At 42.8% G+C, this 17,133-nt stretch overlaps 1 protein-coding gene across 3 annotated transcripts in view; it reads right to left on the bottom strand.

The window, feature by feature from the left end:
- Window positions 1–17,133, bottom strand: part of SHROOM3 (shroom family member 3) — a 413,191-nt gene that overhangs the window by 18,289 nt on the left and 377,769 nt on the right. For all 3 annotated transcript variants that reach the window (XM_075606730.1, XM_075606734.1, XM_075606741.1), the window contains 3 exons: window positions 16,087–16,154; window positions 14,037–15,011; window positions 12,874–13,389 (listed from right to left, as the gene is read on the bottom strand). In XM_075606730.1, coding sequence (XP_075462845.1) covers window positions 12,874–13,389; window positions 14,037–15,011; window positions 16,087–16,154 — 1,559 coding nt within the window. The remainder of the gene's footprint in view (window positions 1–12,873; window positions 13,390–14,036; window positions 15,012–16,086; window positions 16,155–17,133) is intronic.

Raw genomic sequence — 17,133 nt, 5'->3', positions numbered from 1 at the left:
AGCGGATCCGGCGATTTTCACTGCTGCTGCATGCGCGATTTTAAATTCAACATGGCGGCCCCCTTCTCGGTGCCGCCATATCAGCGGATCGCCAAAAAGCGGAGCGCCGAGAAGCAGGGCCCTGCTGTGTGTATATATATATATATATATATATATATATATATACCATAATACTGAGTTAAGTTATGGTGAGTAAAAAAAGTGACAAAAACCCTCCACAGGAAAGCAAATATGCAAATACAACTGTATGCTCATCTGCATGTCTTAGGCAGGTCTGCAACCCCACCTTTCACCATTATCACCCAGCATACAGCACTTCCACTGCAGCAAGGGATTCTGGGAAATGACATGCAAATGAGCACGCAGTGCCACTTTTTGCTTCAAAAACCATTTTTAACATGGTTCCCTATAGGCTTAAGCTTGCTGCATGGTCACAGCTTTGAGCACAGCCAGGGTTAAGGTGCATACCCAGAAAACCACCCACAGACAGCTGTTTCGACCTTGATGGGTCTCATCAGTGTGGGGTTGGATTTACTGGGAATGCAAGAGAGGCTATGGGATAGGCTAAACCATAATACTGAGTTAAGTTATGGTGAGTAAACAAAGTGACAAAAACCCTCCACAGGAAAGCAAATATGCAAATATAGCTGTATGCTCATCTGCATGTCTTAGGCAGGTCTGCAACCCCGCCTTTCCCCATTATCACCCAGCATACAGCACTTCCACAGATGAGCATACAGCTATATTTGCATATTTGCTTTCCTGTGGAGGGTTTTTGTCACTTTTTTTACTCACCATAACTTAACTCAGTATTATGGTTTAGCCTATCCCATAGCCTCTCTTGCATTCCCAGTAAATCCAACCCCACACTGATGAGACCCATCAAGGTCGAAACAGCTGTGTAGCTGGGACTGTGCCCCCTTGGCCCTGTGGCATCGGCTCCTTCGGGAGTCTTAAGCCACTTGCTGCTATTAGGGGGGTACGCTATCCCGAGCGCTTCGGTGGGCGATGGCGGCTTTTTCAGAGATGCGTCTGAGGAACACGGTGCGTTTCCTGGCCAGAGTGGAAGTCCGTTCCAGGGATGTCTTGGAGCTGATCGTGGAGAAGGTGCTGAGACAGCTGTGCGATGTCGGGACGGGATTGCTGTACTGCATCCAGGATTTCCCCCGTCAAGGGATCTACGATGTCACTTTCCAGCGTGAGGCGGACGCTTTGGGAGTATACGAGACCTGCAAGGCGAATGCAGATAACGACTGGCTGAGAGGAATTACTGTCTATCCCTGCTTCATGAGGGAGGAACGACAGATCCTGGTACATATGTACAATCCGTATGTGAGTAAGCAGAACATCATCTTCTTCTTGGAGAGGTATTGCTCACATGTAAAGGGAGGTGTGGAACCGACCAACGTTTATGGTGTATTTAACGGAAAGACAAAGTTTTGGGTCCGTTTTAAGGAAGACCCTTCATGCATAGGAGGGGTCAGACAGCCGCCTGCCAGCTTTAGTATTGGAGGGGACCGCGGTTTCTTGACATATCAAGGCCAGCCTATGTACTGCCGTCATTGCTTCACTTACGGGCATACTAGGGACGAGTGCCCAAGGACTGGAATTGTTTGTAGAGTGTGTGGGAAAGAGGGGCACATGGCAGCGTCTTGTAAGGCCCCACGCAGGTGTGACATTTGTGGTGAAGAAGGGCACTTAATGCGGCAGTGTACAAGGCGGTCATACGCACAGGCTGCCGTGAGAAGGAGCCTGCTGAGAAGAAGGAAGGAATGGCCTCGTCAGAGGTCTCCCAGATAGAAAGCACACCAACGCGTTTCATTAAGGTCTGAAACGCGTTGGTGTGCTTTGTTACTGATTTTTTGACCCATTAAATAGCTTTATTTTGGGAACGCATATCCTGTGGTTTATTGGCTGTTTTTTACAGCACTGGAGATAGTGCTCCGTTCTTTTCCCTCTCCCTTTCTGTGAAGATTTCCACAACGGAGGCACATTCAACCTGGAGGTGCTGGATATCTACAAGGACTTTCTGTTCATCATGGAATCTGCTTTCCCAAGTGAGTCCATTCCAGCTTTGCCTCAATCAATATCAATCAATATCCAGGGATCATCAATTGGTAACTATCCTTACCTCATTGCCTTGTGGGATAGCTCATTACCTGATCCAATAGGACATATATATATGAACAGGTTGTCTTCCAATTTATTGCACATTTTTACAAACTACACATTTGTCTTGAGAGCATCACACATTTTTTCTTCTGTCTCCCAGATAGAGACTGATCCTATCCTGACTGAGATTTACTTGGAGGAACAAAGGAGAGAGAAAGAGGAAGAGGATCGTGTGTTAGAGTCCCTCGCGCAGAAGCCCGAAGTGGCAAGGCAGGGGGCTATGTTGCAGAAAGAGATAGGGGGAGTAGAAGTAGAAACCCTGGTGGTAGGGAGTCCTAGTTGGGCAGAAAGTATGGAAATACAAGATGTACAAGAAAAGGGGGAGAATTCCCAAGAGGAGGTGGAGGAAATGGAAGTAGGAGAGAAGAAATCACAAAAACGGAAAAATCAGCAAAGAAAAGAGGTTAACCAAGACAGAGAGGAGGAAAGTAGAGGAGGACCTAGGGAGAAAGTTGGGAGGGTATGTGGGGAACTGGCAGAAAAAGTACCAAGTAAGAGTACTTTAAAGGAGAAAATGCAAGAGTTTGAGAAGGCAGTAGGGGAGGTAGACTTGTGGACAAAGATTTTTAGAAAACAACATGTAGGGAGTACAGATCAGCAAATAATAAAGAGATTAGACGAAGTAATGCACCAAAGGAAAAACATTACGAAAGGGGAATATGAGGAAATGAAAAAAGAGCAGATACAGTTGGTGGAGATAAAAGAGGGTAGTGCAGTCCCGGAGCCCTGGGGTGAACTGGAGGACGTGAGTGAGGAGGAGAAAGGACAAGATTTAGTGAGTCCTATAGAGGTGACAGTGGTGGAAGAGACCCCGGAAAATATTAAGCCAGATAAAAGGGAGAAAGCGTATGGAGAGTCCAAGGGGAACCTAGGTGGCGTGGAAACGCAAACTCTGGGAACAACACCAGCAAGAGCTGGGAGTAGTGGGAGTGATTGGGGACAAATCTCCTCATCAGAAAGTGAAGGGAGTGGGGTGGAAAAACACCCAAGCAATGGGGAAGAAGGGGGGAAGACATCAAGTATGCCAAAGCGGAAAGTGGGGGGGACAAGTAGGAGTGAAAGTGAAGGAGGAGCAGTATCAACGGCAGAAAGTGGGGAGGAAAAAGCCCAAAAGAACGAACAAAAAATTTGGGACGAAATTGCGAGTATGATTAAATCAAAAATAGCAGAAAGGGAAATTTTAGAAAGAGTAGAAGCCATGATTACAAAAACCTCGGAAGCAAATAAGGTAATTTTTAGGTGGAACACACGAATGCGCATCAGATGGGGGTTTGAGTTCGATAAGTTGGCGATAGAAGGAAATACACTAAGAGCGAAAAAAGCAACAAATAGTAAAGAAGAGGAAAAAAGATATTACGAGGTAGTTCAAGAACTAAAAAGGATGGAGGAATACCTAAAAAAAGAAATAGCAGAAAGGGGAGTGCCATAAGAAAAAGAAAATAAAAGATATTGGGTATGACATGCTTTAGAGGATGGAGATAAAAAGTGTGAAGGAAGTACAAAAAGCCTAGGATAGGATTGGGGAAGTGAGTTATGGTTACGTATTGTTGTATCCTATGCACTGTAAGGAATGTATAGTGTTGGTAAAGGGGAGGAGGAAGGGAATAAAATAGAAATGTAAATGGTTGTTTTTTGAAATAGAAAGAATGTATGATAATTGATGGAATAATGGTGGGTTTTTCTGATGTGTCTAGTGGGGTATGGAAAGGAAAAAGGAAAAATAGAAATAAACAAAAAGGAAGGAATGTAAATAGAATATATAATGTAGGTTTTTTTTGTAAAGTAGGGGGTTTTTTTTTGTTGGAATTAGAAGTTTTTCGTGAAGTATCTGAGATTATTGTTAGTATTGGAAAATTATGAAAGAATAATTTTTTAATTATACAATGTTGCTTGTAAAGTTATTATTGATTGAAAAGTTTTCTTATTTACTGTTTGTAAATATGTGAATGTGAATAAACATTTAAAAAAAAAAAAAAAAAAAAAGGTCGAAACAGCTGTCTGTGGGTGGTTTTCTGGGTATGCACCTTAACCCTGGCTGTGCTCAAAGCTGTGACCATGCAGCAAGCTTAAGCCTATAGGGAACCATGTTAAAAATGGTTATTGAGGCAAAAAGTGACACTGTGTGCTCATTTGCATGTCATTTCCCAGAATCCCTTGCTGCAGTGGAAGTGCTGTATGCTGGGTGATAATGGGGAAAGGCGGGGTTGCAGACCTGCCTAAGACATGCAGATGAGCATACAGCTATATTTGCATATATATATATATATATATATATATATATATATATATATATATATATATATATTCCTATACCCTGCTGATTCTTTATGAAGTCAGTCACTAGTTTTCAAGGTGCTATAATTAGCTGAAGGCTCAGAGTATCAACCAGTTAGAGACAGGAGTGGAGCGCTCCTCCGCTCTCACACACAGGCAGAGATAGGTGAAATAGGTACACCTGGTTTTAATAGGTACAGAGCATAAACAGCACCTGCTAAAAAGGTACAGCTAGAGGGTATGACACAGGAGTTGCTAGAATACATTTTTTCAATGTTATCACTGCAGTGTCAAGCTGTAAAAGCCTGTCATGGGAGACCAATGCGTTTAACACCTTAATTACCGGATCCTTTGATTGAGCAAAGCATGAGATAAAATAAATTGGGATTTATTTACACGAGAAACACACACAGCTTGATTTACAAAATAACACGAATAAACACTTACTGGAACAGGCAAAACAAAATAAAATGTCCATGGAACGAACTTCACAGAAATAAAGCCGCCAGGCACCAATTCCCAGGAGCGGGGTTGGTGCGCAAATAGAGCCGTGCGACAGTCTTTGGCTAGGGGCGCCGCATGCGACCCAGTTTCTCCGCCGAAAGTAATCTTTTCGTTCTGCCCTTGCAGGATTCGTTCGCAAATCCTCAGTTCTAACGAACTCTTGAAGCGGGGTACAAAGCTTAGTTACAATGGAATAGTCTTTATACCGCACGATGTATCTTAGATGTTATTTTATATTGCAGACACCTTACAATTTACAATGTTAAATTGCCCCCCAAGCCCACCCTCTTTTGAAATCCTAGTTGGCAGAATCTGCCTCCCCTTTTCTAAGCCTATCTTGCTTGCTGGCATCTACCGCCCCCCTAAAGCCCCTCTACAATCCCTGTCTGATATCACCCAGTTTCTTGGCTCTATTTCCTCTCTGAATGAGAAGAGTGAGCTGCTAGTTCTTGGGGATTTCAACTTCAATTGGCTTGACCCTAAAAACCACAAAATCCAGATACAAATCAAGTCGCTTAATCTATCGCAACTCATTTCCCAACCCACACGGACAAACCTGAAATCGCATAACCATTCCTTGCTAGACTGGATTCTTTCCTCAAATCCCAGCAGAATCCAATCCTCTGGCATCCTAACTGACATTTTCAGTGACCATGCAATAGTGTACTGTGTAAGGAAAATTAAACCGCCCCAATCAAGCCCTAAAGTTCTCCTCACTAGAACATTTAGAAACTTTAACCCACAACAGTTTGTGGCTGACCTTACCAACTGCCCTTGGCACAGAATCGATTTAATTCCTGACCCCGATTCTCCTCTCGACTATTTCCAATCCGAGTTCTTAAAAATCTGTGATACCCATGCTCCACTACGCAGAATAAGGGTACGGGGGGGCCAGCTCCCATGGGTTACAACTGACCTTATAGCCCTTTACCAGTTCAGGGATGCCTTGTGGAAAGCTACAAAGTAACTGGCACTACCAAGGATCTCAATCACTACAGATGCCTATAGAACATGCGCACAAGGCAAACAAGGCATGCAAAAGCACAATATTACTCTTACAATCTCCTCCAGAATACATCAAACCCAGCTAACTTCTGGAAGGTTATCAACAATATATTCCAACCTTCTAACCATCAATAACCAAGTAATATCACTAAGGGGCATATTACTCTGACAAACCCCACTGACATTGCAAATATATTCAATGATTACTTTTTGGGGTGTGCTACTAACTTATTAGCGAAATGCAACCCAAACCACAAACATGAATCTCATCCTGGGAGTACCCATATAGTCCCACCACCTCCCAACACTGCCCACAATATTCAATTTGGCCCAGTATCCGAAGAGGAGATTACACAAGCGCTCCTCAAATTAAAACTAAGCAGCCAATGTGGACCTGACTTACTACAATCTAAGTTCCTAAGATTTGGTGCCCCAGCCATTGCCAAACCAATTGCTTCCATAGTCAACTCTATTCTGTCTGCAGGCCATATCCCCAAGATATGGAAAGCTGCCTGAATTGTCCCAATATTCAAAAGTGGGGACAAAAACACTGTCTCAAACTACAGGCCAATCTCACTTCTCCCAATACTATCCAAAGTCATGGAACAATGTGTCCACTCCCAATTAAGCGATTACTATACCAAGACAAATTTCCCTAGCCAATTCCAATCTGGCTTCCGCCCCAAACACTCCACCGTAACTATCCTGCTAAAAGTTTGCAATGAAATCCAGTGTGGAATGGAACGGGGACAACTCACTGGTGCAATATTCCTAGATTTTGCAAAGGCTTTTGATATAGTTGATCATGCTCTCCTGCTTAACAAACTCCAGTTATCTGGAAATGGGGAAGCATGCTTTATACTGGTTTCAGTCCTACCTATCAGGAAGATCCCTACATGTCTATCTCAGGCTCTAACTCCAACCCCCTGGATATTACCTGCGGTGTCCCTCAAGGCTCTGTTCTGGGGCCCCTACTCTTCTCAGTGTTAATCAATGATTGTCCCATGGCTTGTAATGAAGCTTCAATACAAATGTATACAGATGCCACAATCCTATATGCACACAGCCCTAGCCTCTCCGACCTTGAACACATACTTCAGTCTGACTTTTTGAGACTGAAAAATTGGACTTCCCAAAACAAACTGTTTTTAAACACTGACTGACAAAACACTGACAAGACTGTAACAATGGTATTTGGGACCAAGACTACATTTTTAAAGCTTCCTGTGACTGAGCTCCAGATCAGAACCAACGCTAACACCACCCTAACTCCTGTTACTAGTTTTAAATAACAGACGACAGAGGTATAGTAATAGAGCTATATTAGTATTTTATCTGGCAGTGTTAGGACTTGCGAATGGGTGTCTGCCTTGTCGTGGCTTGCAAGCTTACAATGCTTTGGCCAAAGGGTTAAACTAAATGACCCCTTTTCAAGAGAATATATAAGTATTTTACTGTGTATTTCTGTCATGTTGGATGTAGCATTCGGCTTCTCCGTTGTCTGTTGTATACATATGCCACGCTCAATAGCACTCCATTTTGACACTTAAATACATACATATATTTTGTGGGGGCTCAGGGGTTCCCAAAAAGAGCTTGCTGGGGTTCTGTGTTTTGTTAACCTATTCTCAGCTGTTGGAGGTTGGTGGCGCCTCCTTCCCAGGTTTTAAGCCCCCCCCTCCCCACTTCCCAAGTTAGTAGGTCCTTTCATTCTACTGGATATAGATCCAATTAGAAAAAGCCCCAAGTGCATCTCCACGTGCCGCCTGTCTGCAGTGCGGTCGCGTGGTCTGAGGCAGCGGGGCCTTAGCCGAAGTCTGCTGGTCAGAAAGCGTATTGCACAGCAGATGCTAATGCCAATTATCGACAATGGAGACATAGTATATGGTTCGGCACCCCAAACCCACCTTGGCAAACTTGACACACTCTGCAATTCAATATGCCGCTTTGTTCTCCAATGCAACTACAACACACATCACTGCGAAATGCTCAAAGAACTAGACTGGTCATCACTTGAGTCTAGGCGCAAAGTTAATCTTTCCTGTCTTGCCTTTAAATTCTTTATGGGCCAGCTACCCATCTATCTGAACAAGCTCCTCACCCCCCACCACACGCAGCACTTATCATCTGAGATCTGACTCCAAAAGACTGTTCATGGTCCCAAGGTTCAACAAAGTATCCGGCCGCTCCTCCTCTTACCGTGCACCCCAAAACTGGAACAACTGTCTCTCACATCCACCACCAGTTTGAGTTCTTTCAAAACTAAGGCTGTCTCACATTTTAATCTGGTCTGTAACTATTACATACGCCTATAATATATATTATCATAACTGTGCATGCAATGTCTTGTATATAATGTATACCCTGTTCACTTGTGTAACTGTATTTGTAACCATGTATTATTTGTCTTAACTTTGTGCCCAGGACATACTTGCAAACGAGAGGTAACTCTCAATGTATTACTTCCTGGTAAAATATTTTATAAATAAATAAACTACAGTATGCTATTATTTTCTAAATATTCCACTTGGTGGCGCTATGTGTCTTTGCTTTGAGCTTGGAATTGCAGTGGTAATCATTGTATCAAAGGAATAAAACAAACAGAATGAACACTTGTTTTGCTTGTGTATTTTTCCTTTTTCGTTCTTTCCCCCCCCCCCCCCCATGCTTTTGGGAATATTAGTAATTCCAACAGCCTTACACTAAAACTTTCTGCAAGCAAAACCTTTTCTCAACAGCTGCTACTGTGTCACAATAAAAATCTGCTAAAACATAATACATTTACAATATCATAATCCAACACCTGAACTTGCATTACAAATGCAGATTACTTATTTACTGTATTGCTTCGTAATAGCGCTATATAATTTTATATGCGGTTCGGTGTAAGCTTTCAGCCTTGTCTTAGAGAAATGGACTGATACAGACGGCTAGACGTGATTGCACCATGACGTGCAAAAAAACAAACAAATATTGGCCGATACACACCTTGATTGAATCTATGGACAAGAGTAGGAGCGCAACTCCCCAGGAACTATATGTGGGACACAGGAAATAAACAAACCGTGCAATAGGGCATGATGCAGTGTTTGCCAACTGTGAGGTTGGGCAATGAATGCACGCACTGTTCTTTGATGTTGGTTATGGCATCTGAGAGAAGATCTGCAGCTACTGTAGCTGCCGAGCTTAAGTGCAGCACCTGCTTGTTTTACACATCTACTTTGTGAGTGCATCCATTACCCCACCTCACACTTAGCAAACACTGCATCATACAACATTGCACTACTTGTGTTTTTTTCCCTTTATCCCACATATGGTTCCTGGGAGTTGCGCTCCTTTCTGAAAGACCAAGTGGAAGGTTTCTTTGATGGAGCAGCACCTCATAACATAAAGGGGTTGTATTATTATTATGTATATTTGTTTTTTTTTCACTAATTAGTATTTCTTCACTGATTTATACTATCATGTTCACCTTGATTAAAGTAAGAAAAGACGCATCGGAAAACCCCAAGTTCGACTGATCTAATAGTGATCCATTTCCATAGAAAGGATGGGGGAGTTTTAAGCCCAAATCATACTCTGTGTGTGTGGGGGGTGGAATCGAAATGGAACTGAATTGCTTGCAGAGCGCCTGCGATGCATTGCAAAGTGTTACAGACCCCTCTGGGAGCAAAAAGGAAGGTGGCTAGTGCATTACTTATAGGTGTGTACCTGCAGATCACAGCCAGAACACAACTAAAGCATGATCAGTCAAGCAAGGCACTTTTTGTACGGACTTCCGTTTCTATTCAGCAGACCGACATGTGGACAAGGTACAAAAGGCGATGCCTTGCACACTATTCTAGCACAAAGTGACCATTCGTACCAGTTTTACCTGGACAGTAGCGGTTTTAGAGCACTTATCCCAATGTCCCAAAAGGCTGAGTAAAACGTCTCATTTGTAAAGGTTTTGAAATTGCCGCTCCAAACCTCTTGGAGCGGCAAATTCAAATCCAGTACACAAGATGTTTTAGTCTCCAGCTGCGGTCCGTCGGCGCTGGACGTTGGGTCCACCCGGAAATCGGGGCTCAAATTCCGAATCCAGCTACGGGACCGTAGGCTCACCTCTGCCCCAAGGTAAAGTGTGTGTGCGTTTCTTGGGTGGGGGAGGTGTGTGTGCGCTATGCTTTCGGGGGAGGTGCGTGCATGATTCTTGGGGGGGAGGGAGCTGTGTGTGGGATTCTTGTGGGGGGAGGTGTGTAATTCTTAGGGGGGAGGTGTGTGTGTTTCTAGGGGGAGGTGTGTAATTCTTAGGGGGGAGGTGTGTGTGATTCTTGGGGGGGGTGAGGGAGAGATTTCTGGGGGGGGGGCAGGTGGTTGTGTGTGGGGTGGGGGAGATTGAGTGTGAGACGAGGTGGGGATGTGAGAGGAGGGGGCCTTTAGTGAGTGAGCGAAAGAGATGTTGTGGATGGATGTGGACAGGTGGAGGAGTGAGAGGGTAATGTGAGAGAGGGGGAGAGTGAGAGTGAAGAGAGATGAGGTGCGTGAGGGAGAGATGATTAATAAATAATTTTATAGTTTGTCACTTTAAAAATATGGTCACCTTATTCTAGCAGCACATTGAAAAACAATAATGAACAATTAAAAGGACGGATATGTAGGATAGTTCTGTTCTTGTCTGGGACCATAATAATGTGTTCTGTTCCACCTGGTCAGTTCTGCTGGGTGGTAACACAATAAGGGGAGCCCTCTATTTCTTCTTTGTGGAAAAAGCACGGAACTATTTAAGTTTCTAGTGCATGATGACACTTGTCGGTTTGTTCGTTAAAATGACTTTTCATATAAACTTTAATTCACTCGAGTTATACGTGATAATGGGGATCACAGTGGCATGTGAAAGCAGCATATGAATAGCACTGTGGCTATTCTGAACACATGGCACATAAAGCTTAGCCCCCTGCAGTTGCACTTACCAGAACTCCCTCCTACTGTCTCTGTACGTTCTCCCTACCTACCAATTAGACTGTAAGCTCCTCGGAGCAGGGACTCCTCTTCCTTAATGTCTGAAGCACTTATTCCCATGATCTGTTATTTATATTATCTGTTATTTATTGGATTACCACATGTATTACTGCTGTGAAGCGCTATGTACATTAATGGCGCTATATAAATAAAGACATACAATACAATACAATACAAGTGAAGGTGTCAACTCAAGTTTTTCTTTGACATTACTCCTTTGCTGCACATCACGCTACATTGTTACACAAACGGAGGTGCCGTTGAACAAAAACAATGCAAATTACTTTACACAGGTATTTGCATGTGTACCAACTCAGTTGATTGGTAAATATCCCCTTCTTTTCCTGAGAGTAACAATATTAATAAGTCAAAAAATGAAACCCATTTTGAAATTTAGATGGGCTTTCTTTCTTGAAATATGTTGTGTGTGAAGAAGAGACACATCTATTTATAGCAAAGCCTTTCTTATCACTGCTCTCCGCACTCCTTTCAATGTAGCATAACTCTGATAGCCTCAAAGCCTCTGTCCTTTACCACAGTGTCTGAAGCAGCTGCATATTACGTGGGTGTTAATGCTCAAGGCCGATGCACACTGTCCTGAAAAGTGGAGGCACGAGACACCGAACATTGCAAAGGCGTGTGTGTAATGTCATAGCTATTCACAACCTTCAGTGTGACAATGGGATTATAAAACAGTTTACATTTTTGGGCGCTTAGCAGCAGATTGCATCTCTCAGAACTCATGACCTATTGCAAAAAAACATTGTATACTTGTACTGTACATTCCATCGAAAGCATGCATTTTGGTAACAGACATATAGTTCAAAGAGGTGCAGTCTCTTGAAAGAGATTTAATTATCCTTTTCCCCTCTGAAAATGACTGTATTTTTTTTTTGTATATTCAGAGAATCTGTAGACGCCTGCAACTCCACAAATCTTCATAAAAATAAAGACCCCCAAAAATAATTTTTGAAGTTATAAGATTTCTTGGTCTACAATGTGACCATGCTGTTCTTTGACTTGCGCTAAGAGTTATGAAGTCTGTGGGATGGGATTCCATATTGGTCATTAGTGTTATTTAGACATGGGTTATGCTACTGTGGCCAGGTCCCTAGAAAACATGGCAGTTTAGTGGATAATTAAAGGCCTAGACATGCTAAACGGTGCAAAACATTAGCGCATTTTAAGGCCAATTCAAGTATACTTTGCTCTGAAAAAAATAGCTACCCTAAAAACCCTAACCATACCGCCTTACACTAAAACCCTTACCCCGTTAACTCCGTACTCTAAAAAAACACCAACCTTCAGTACCCCTTAAGTAATCTTAATCCCAATGCGGTGTCCCTAGTGGGCTGAAGAGCGGTAGCTAAGAGTCCCATTCCAATGTATCTTTGGACACCCGTCTAGGACTTCTCTTGGTCCAAGATTAACCAAGTAAATGTCAGTGCTAAATAAACGGGCCTCAAATTGAGCAAATATTTAGCACTGTTTAGCAAATCTGGGCCAAAGTGTTCTACTCTAAAGTTAAAATTAGCTTTAATTTGCAATTGCATAGCAGTAGCCAGTATTGCTACACACTGCTGCATGTTTATTGTGGACACCATTAGGCCGCGCGTATAGTGCCCGCGACCGGCGATGCGACGGGACGGGTGACGTCACCCGTCACCGCTAGCGAAAGTTATATTGCGCTTTGCGGTGGCGTCGCGGGCTTCCGGGCATTTGATTTGTTCAGGGGCTATCACATGAGGCGACAGCCCTTGAAAAATCAAATATTCCCGGCTTCCAAAGTCCGCTCCGTTGCATTGTCGCCCGTCGCAGGCATTATACACACGGCCTTATGTTCATGAGCTACAAAGAAATGGTAGCATTTTTACAGATCTATTTGTCTCATCTAACAGCAACAAAAACATCACTTACTTTCCTCTTTCTTCTGATGTAATCTTGTCTGCCAACATTTTCATCTTCTTCCTTTTTATATTGTTCGTTTTCAGTTCATTGCTGCTCTTACTAAAAAGCCCCTCCATTAAATCCATAGTGGTCTTCATCTTGGACTCAGGATCCAAAATGTCGGCCAGGGACTTATCCTTGTTAACAATCTCCTTTGCCAGCTCCCGTGACTTGACATCCTCTGGAGTCATCAAGTTCGTGTTGATGTAAGTTAAGGTACTGTGGCTTTCAGAAGTGGGGTTGTCCTTCCCTGAATTCTGAGCTGTGCGGATGGAAGTCTCCTCAGGTTGGTTGAGAAGTTTCGCTGCAGAGTTCTGTGCTGCTTCCACAGTGGTTGCTGTGTGCTGAGGTACTTGCAAAGTAGAGGACGGTCTGATCAAATTAAATTCTGCGTCCCTCATTGGTGCACCAGAGTTAAACAACCTAGAACCGCTCTTTTCCATGTTTATTGCTGCTTTTGCCATCTCATCAACACAGTAGGGATATCTGCCAAGAAAAAAAGCATTCATAACATAAATTAGATTCTCTTTACATATAATAAGAATATGTTACAATATAGCAATTTCAAATATAGGGATTAGAAGACAAAACAAATCACTGAAAAAAGAGAACCCCTAATCCAAGGGGTAGTATGTTGACATGTAGATACATCAAAAATAAATGTGAGTGCATTACGGATATCTTTGAGCAGCACAAAGTAAATGTAAGTTTGTTGTGTTGGATGCTGTGTAAAGATGCGACTGGTATGATTATTTTTGGGTTAGCAGGAAAGAGTAGGATAAATATTTTAGAAGCAGGAGAACACAGTTCAAATCCCAGAGCCTTGCGTTAGGTCTGTAAGCTGTTTGGGACAGGGACCTATTGTGCAAGCACAATTGTATGCACAGCACTCCACACACTGTTACTATTACATACAAATACAACTCTATTGTACAGTTGGTTGTCAATTGAGAATTGATTAATTATTAATACCGTTCCCTGCCTCATAAATCTATTGCAATCCATTATGCAATTAAAATGTTATGCATACAAATCAAATGTTGCATATATTAAGGGAGACAAATCTTTTGAGTGACAGAGCATTGAACGTTGTTACTACTGTACATGAATGTTATTTTTACATGTCTTTTTACCTTTCATAGACATCCTCTTTGACTTGTGTAGATGTGTCATGGTTGTTCTCACACTTCCCATGCAGAGAGGCAGGTGCAGGTGGGAACGCATCTATTCTTTTATGGAAAAGAGCATCCTCCAGGACGGGAGCTGGAAAGGGAGGTGGGGATGGAGGAGTTATAGGTGCTTCTGTGAATTTCCTTATCTCTTGCTCTTTGATAAACACCTCATCATCCTCATCATCCTGCCCAACCACTGGAGCAGTTGACAGGAGATAAGACTCCGATATACGGAGGGATATTTTTCCATGGTGGAAAGCGGTTTCAGGCTCAGAAGAACTGCTGCTCCACATTCCACAGCTTTTTCCCCTCGGAGAAAGTTTGTGTTCGGGTAAGGGACAGTAGGAGTTATTCTGTGCACAATGATCTTCATTGACTGAATTAGCACACTTTATTTTTGAGGGTGGTGGCATCTGTGGTGGAGCGGACCTTTTTATTCTTGCTTCCTCAGTTAGTTCCTCGAGAGAATTATTGTCGTGCGATCTCCAATCCAGAGGTGTCTTACCCACATCTTCAACTGGAGGAGCCCATGTTTTTCCATTCTTCCCAGTATACAAGAATTCATCAGCCATATAAAAGTCTGTTGTAGTATGGGTGGGAGTGGATTGTGCTATTTTCGAGGAGTTTGGAAGACTGGATAAGGGTAAAGGAACCTGCCTTGACTCATTACGAGGGTTGTGCATTCCCGCAGTTGGTGTAAGACTTTGGGTTCTGGTATGCTTCTGAATTTCCACTTGCCTTGTGCTTCGACTGGCAATAGTGCCTGTTGGATGGGGTTGACTGGCAATAGTGCCTGCTGGATCGGGTTGACTGGCAATAGTGCCTGTTGGATGGGGTTGATTCTCTCCTCCGATACTACTATGGTCAGGATGAGATTGAAAGGTGATTTGAAAAGGTGCTTTCTCTGTGTGACCGCCATCTTTGCTTTTTGGGATCCTAAAAAAAAAAAAAAAAAACGTTAACATTACAAGGCATTACCAACAAGGAGAATTGGCCATTATGCAATATTTATTGTACAAAACGGGTATATCACAGAAACATCTATGTATAGGGTGGTAACTTAGATGCAAGGAAAGAGGCACAAGGAAAAAACATTTTCACTGAGAGTATGAGGTTTAGGCAGCAATACCCACCCCCAAAATGATTTTTACATTAACTGAACCAGAGGATCCCTCTGAGCTGATCTATAGTCTCCCAACCTCTCGGGAACCCCCTTCGCTCCCCCAATTCCTGACATATTTGTAGTTTTTTTGTGTGGACATTGTGACAGGAAAAAAACCTACAAATATGCTTATGGAGTCACAAATAGAAGGTGGTGACATCTTTCAATGTTGCAGCTTTCTAGTGGCTTGCCAAAGTGAGATTGGCCCAGTGGCCTTCGTCACTCAGGGACACGGTGGTCGTTCTGTGGACCATGAATCAGGTAAAAAAAAATCAAATTAAAAAAAATAGCACGGGGGAAATCTGCTTTAAATAAAAAAGATCTCTGTAATGTGCTGTTTGAGAAAGTTAGAGTCAAACAGCATAGCCGTCTATTCAGAATATATCCAGGTCCATGAATAATTCATTCCGCTCCAGTTTACTTTTTGTTGCTCTTTGTTGTTGGTCTTATATAGATCTTTTCCAATTTCAACTCTACATTTTAATGGTGGAAAATCTAGAAAAATTAGATATTTGGAGAGTACACAAAGGCAAAACGTTCCCTACGAAGTTGTAACAGAATTAAACTACAGTATAAAGCGTTGATATTGATATTTTATCCGTCATCTAGTACACAGTTCAGAGAAAATAATGTTATGACACCTTTTTTTTTTTTAGAAGAGACCTGACTTCAACTCCTGGGTCATCTGAGGGACCTATACCCAGTGCAATGCATACTGAAGCAGTGGGAGGCACACGTAGGTCCTTAGTCAATATGCTGTGAAGCCATCTTCCCAAGCTGAAAAACATTTTACTCGCTGGAGACTGGAAAAATAAAAACTGTGGTAAATAAGTTAAAAGTTGATCATACCTGAATCCTTGATTAGCAAAAGCATAAGATGAGCTTTGTTCACCGATATCCTTTCCCACCATAAAATCCTAGAAATACAAAAGGGAGATAAAAATGCAATAAACTCTGGAGTTGCTTTTGATTTCTGTTTTATGCTAGCTAAGTGTCACAATGTACAGCAGTAGCCAGAGTTATTGCTCCAGCCGGTGGTGGAGGGACATCCTGGGATATTCTGCGTTATCCCTGCCATTGAATCCTATGGAAACTCTGTGATATTCAGCATTGTAACGAGATATTCTGCATTATCAGTAGGTCAAATAAAGTTGGCAACAGTACATCTGTCCTGGGTCAATTTGGGAAGTAAAATGTTTGCTAGATTTAATCTTTTATTACAGCAACAACTTCCTTTTTGACATCTTAAATAATGATATTCTTGGGCCTGTTACTCATCAAGGGTTTTTTTTTGTGTTTTTTTTTTAAAGGGCAACAATCTGCCTCTTATTCTCATGGAAAGAAGGGCTGTGCGTGTCTGTGGGTAAGTGGAACAAGGAGATGGACATGATGCAGGGACAGGAGCTGCCATCTGACCACTGTGCTGCTACTAATTTGCAGAAGACAGGCAACTTCCGTAAGAATGACTAGAACTGGGGCAAAGCTGCCTTAGGCCCGTAATACAGTGGGCGCTCTTGCTGCGCCGTTCGCACGCGTGGCAGTTATAATTGGCTGTGGTTACCCAGCCATTGTATGCTAGGGCCGCTCGCGCACACGGCAGTGAGCGTGGACGACTCAAACAGTAAGTTCTCGCGCCGCTACCGCCGGTAGCGTATGTATGTGTGTGTATGTGTATGTGTGTGTGTGTGTGTGTGTGTGTGCGTATGTATGTATGTGTGTGTGTGTGTGTGCGTATGTATGTATGTGTATGTGTGTGTGTGTGTGTGTGTGTGTGTGTGTGCGTATGTATGTGTATGTGTGTGTGTGTGTGTGTGTGTGTGTGTGTGTGTGTATGCATGTGCGTGTGTGTGTGTGTGTGTGTGTGTGTATGTATGCATGTGTGTGTGTGTGTGTGTG

This window comes from Ascaphus truei, chromosome 1 (assembly GCF_040206685.1).
Source record: "Ascaphus truei isolate aAscTru1 chromosome 1, aAscTru1.hap1, whole genome shotgun sequence".
In the NCBI taxonomy this organism is placed as follows: Eukaryota; Metazoa; Chordata; class Amphibia; order Anura; family Ascaphidae; genus Ascaphus; species Ascaphus truei.
Note: the sequence above shows the minus strand (reverse complement) of the source record. Positions and strands in the feature narration are given on the sequence as shown.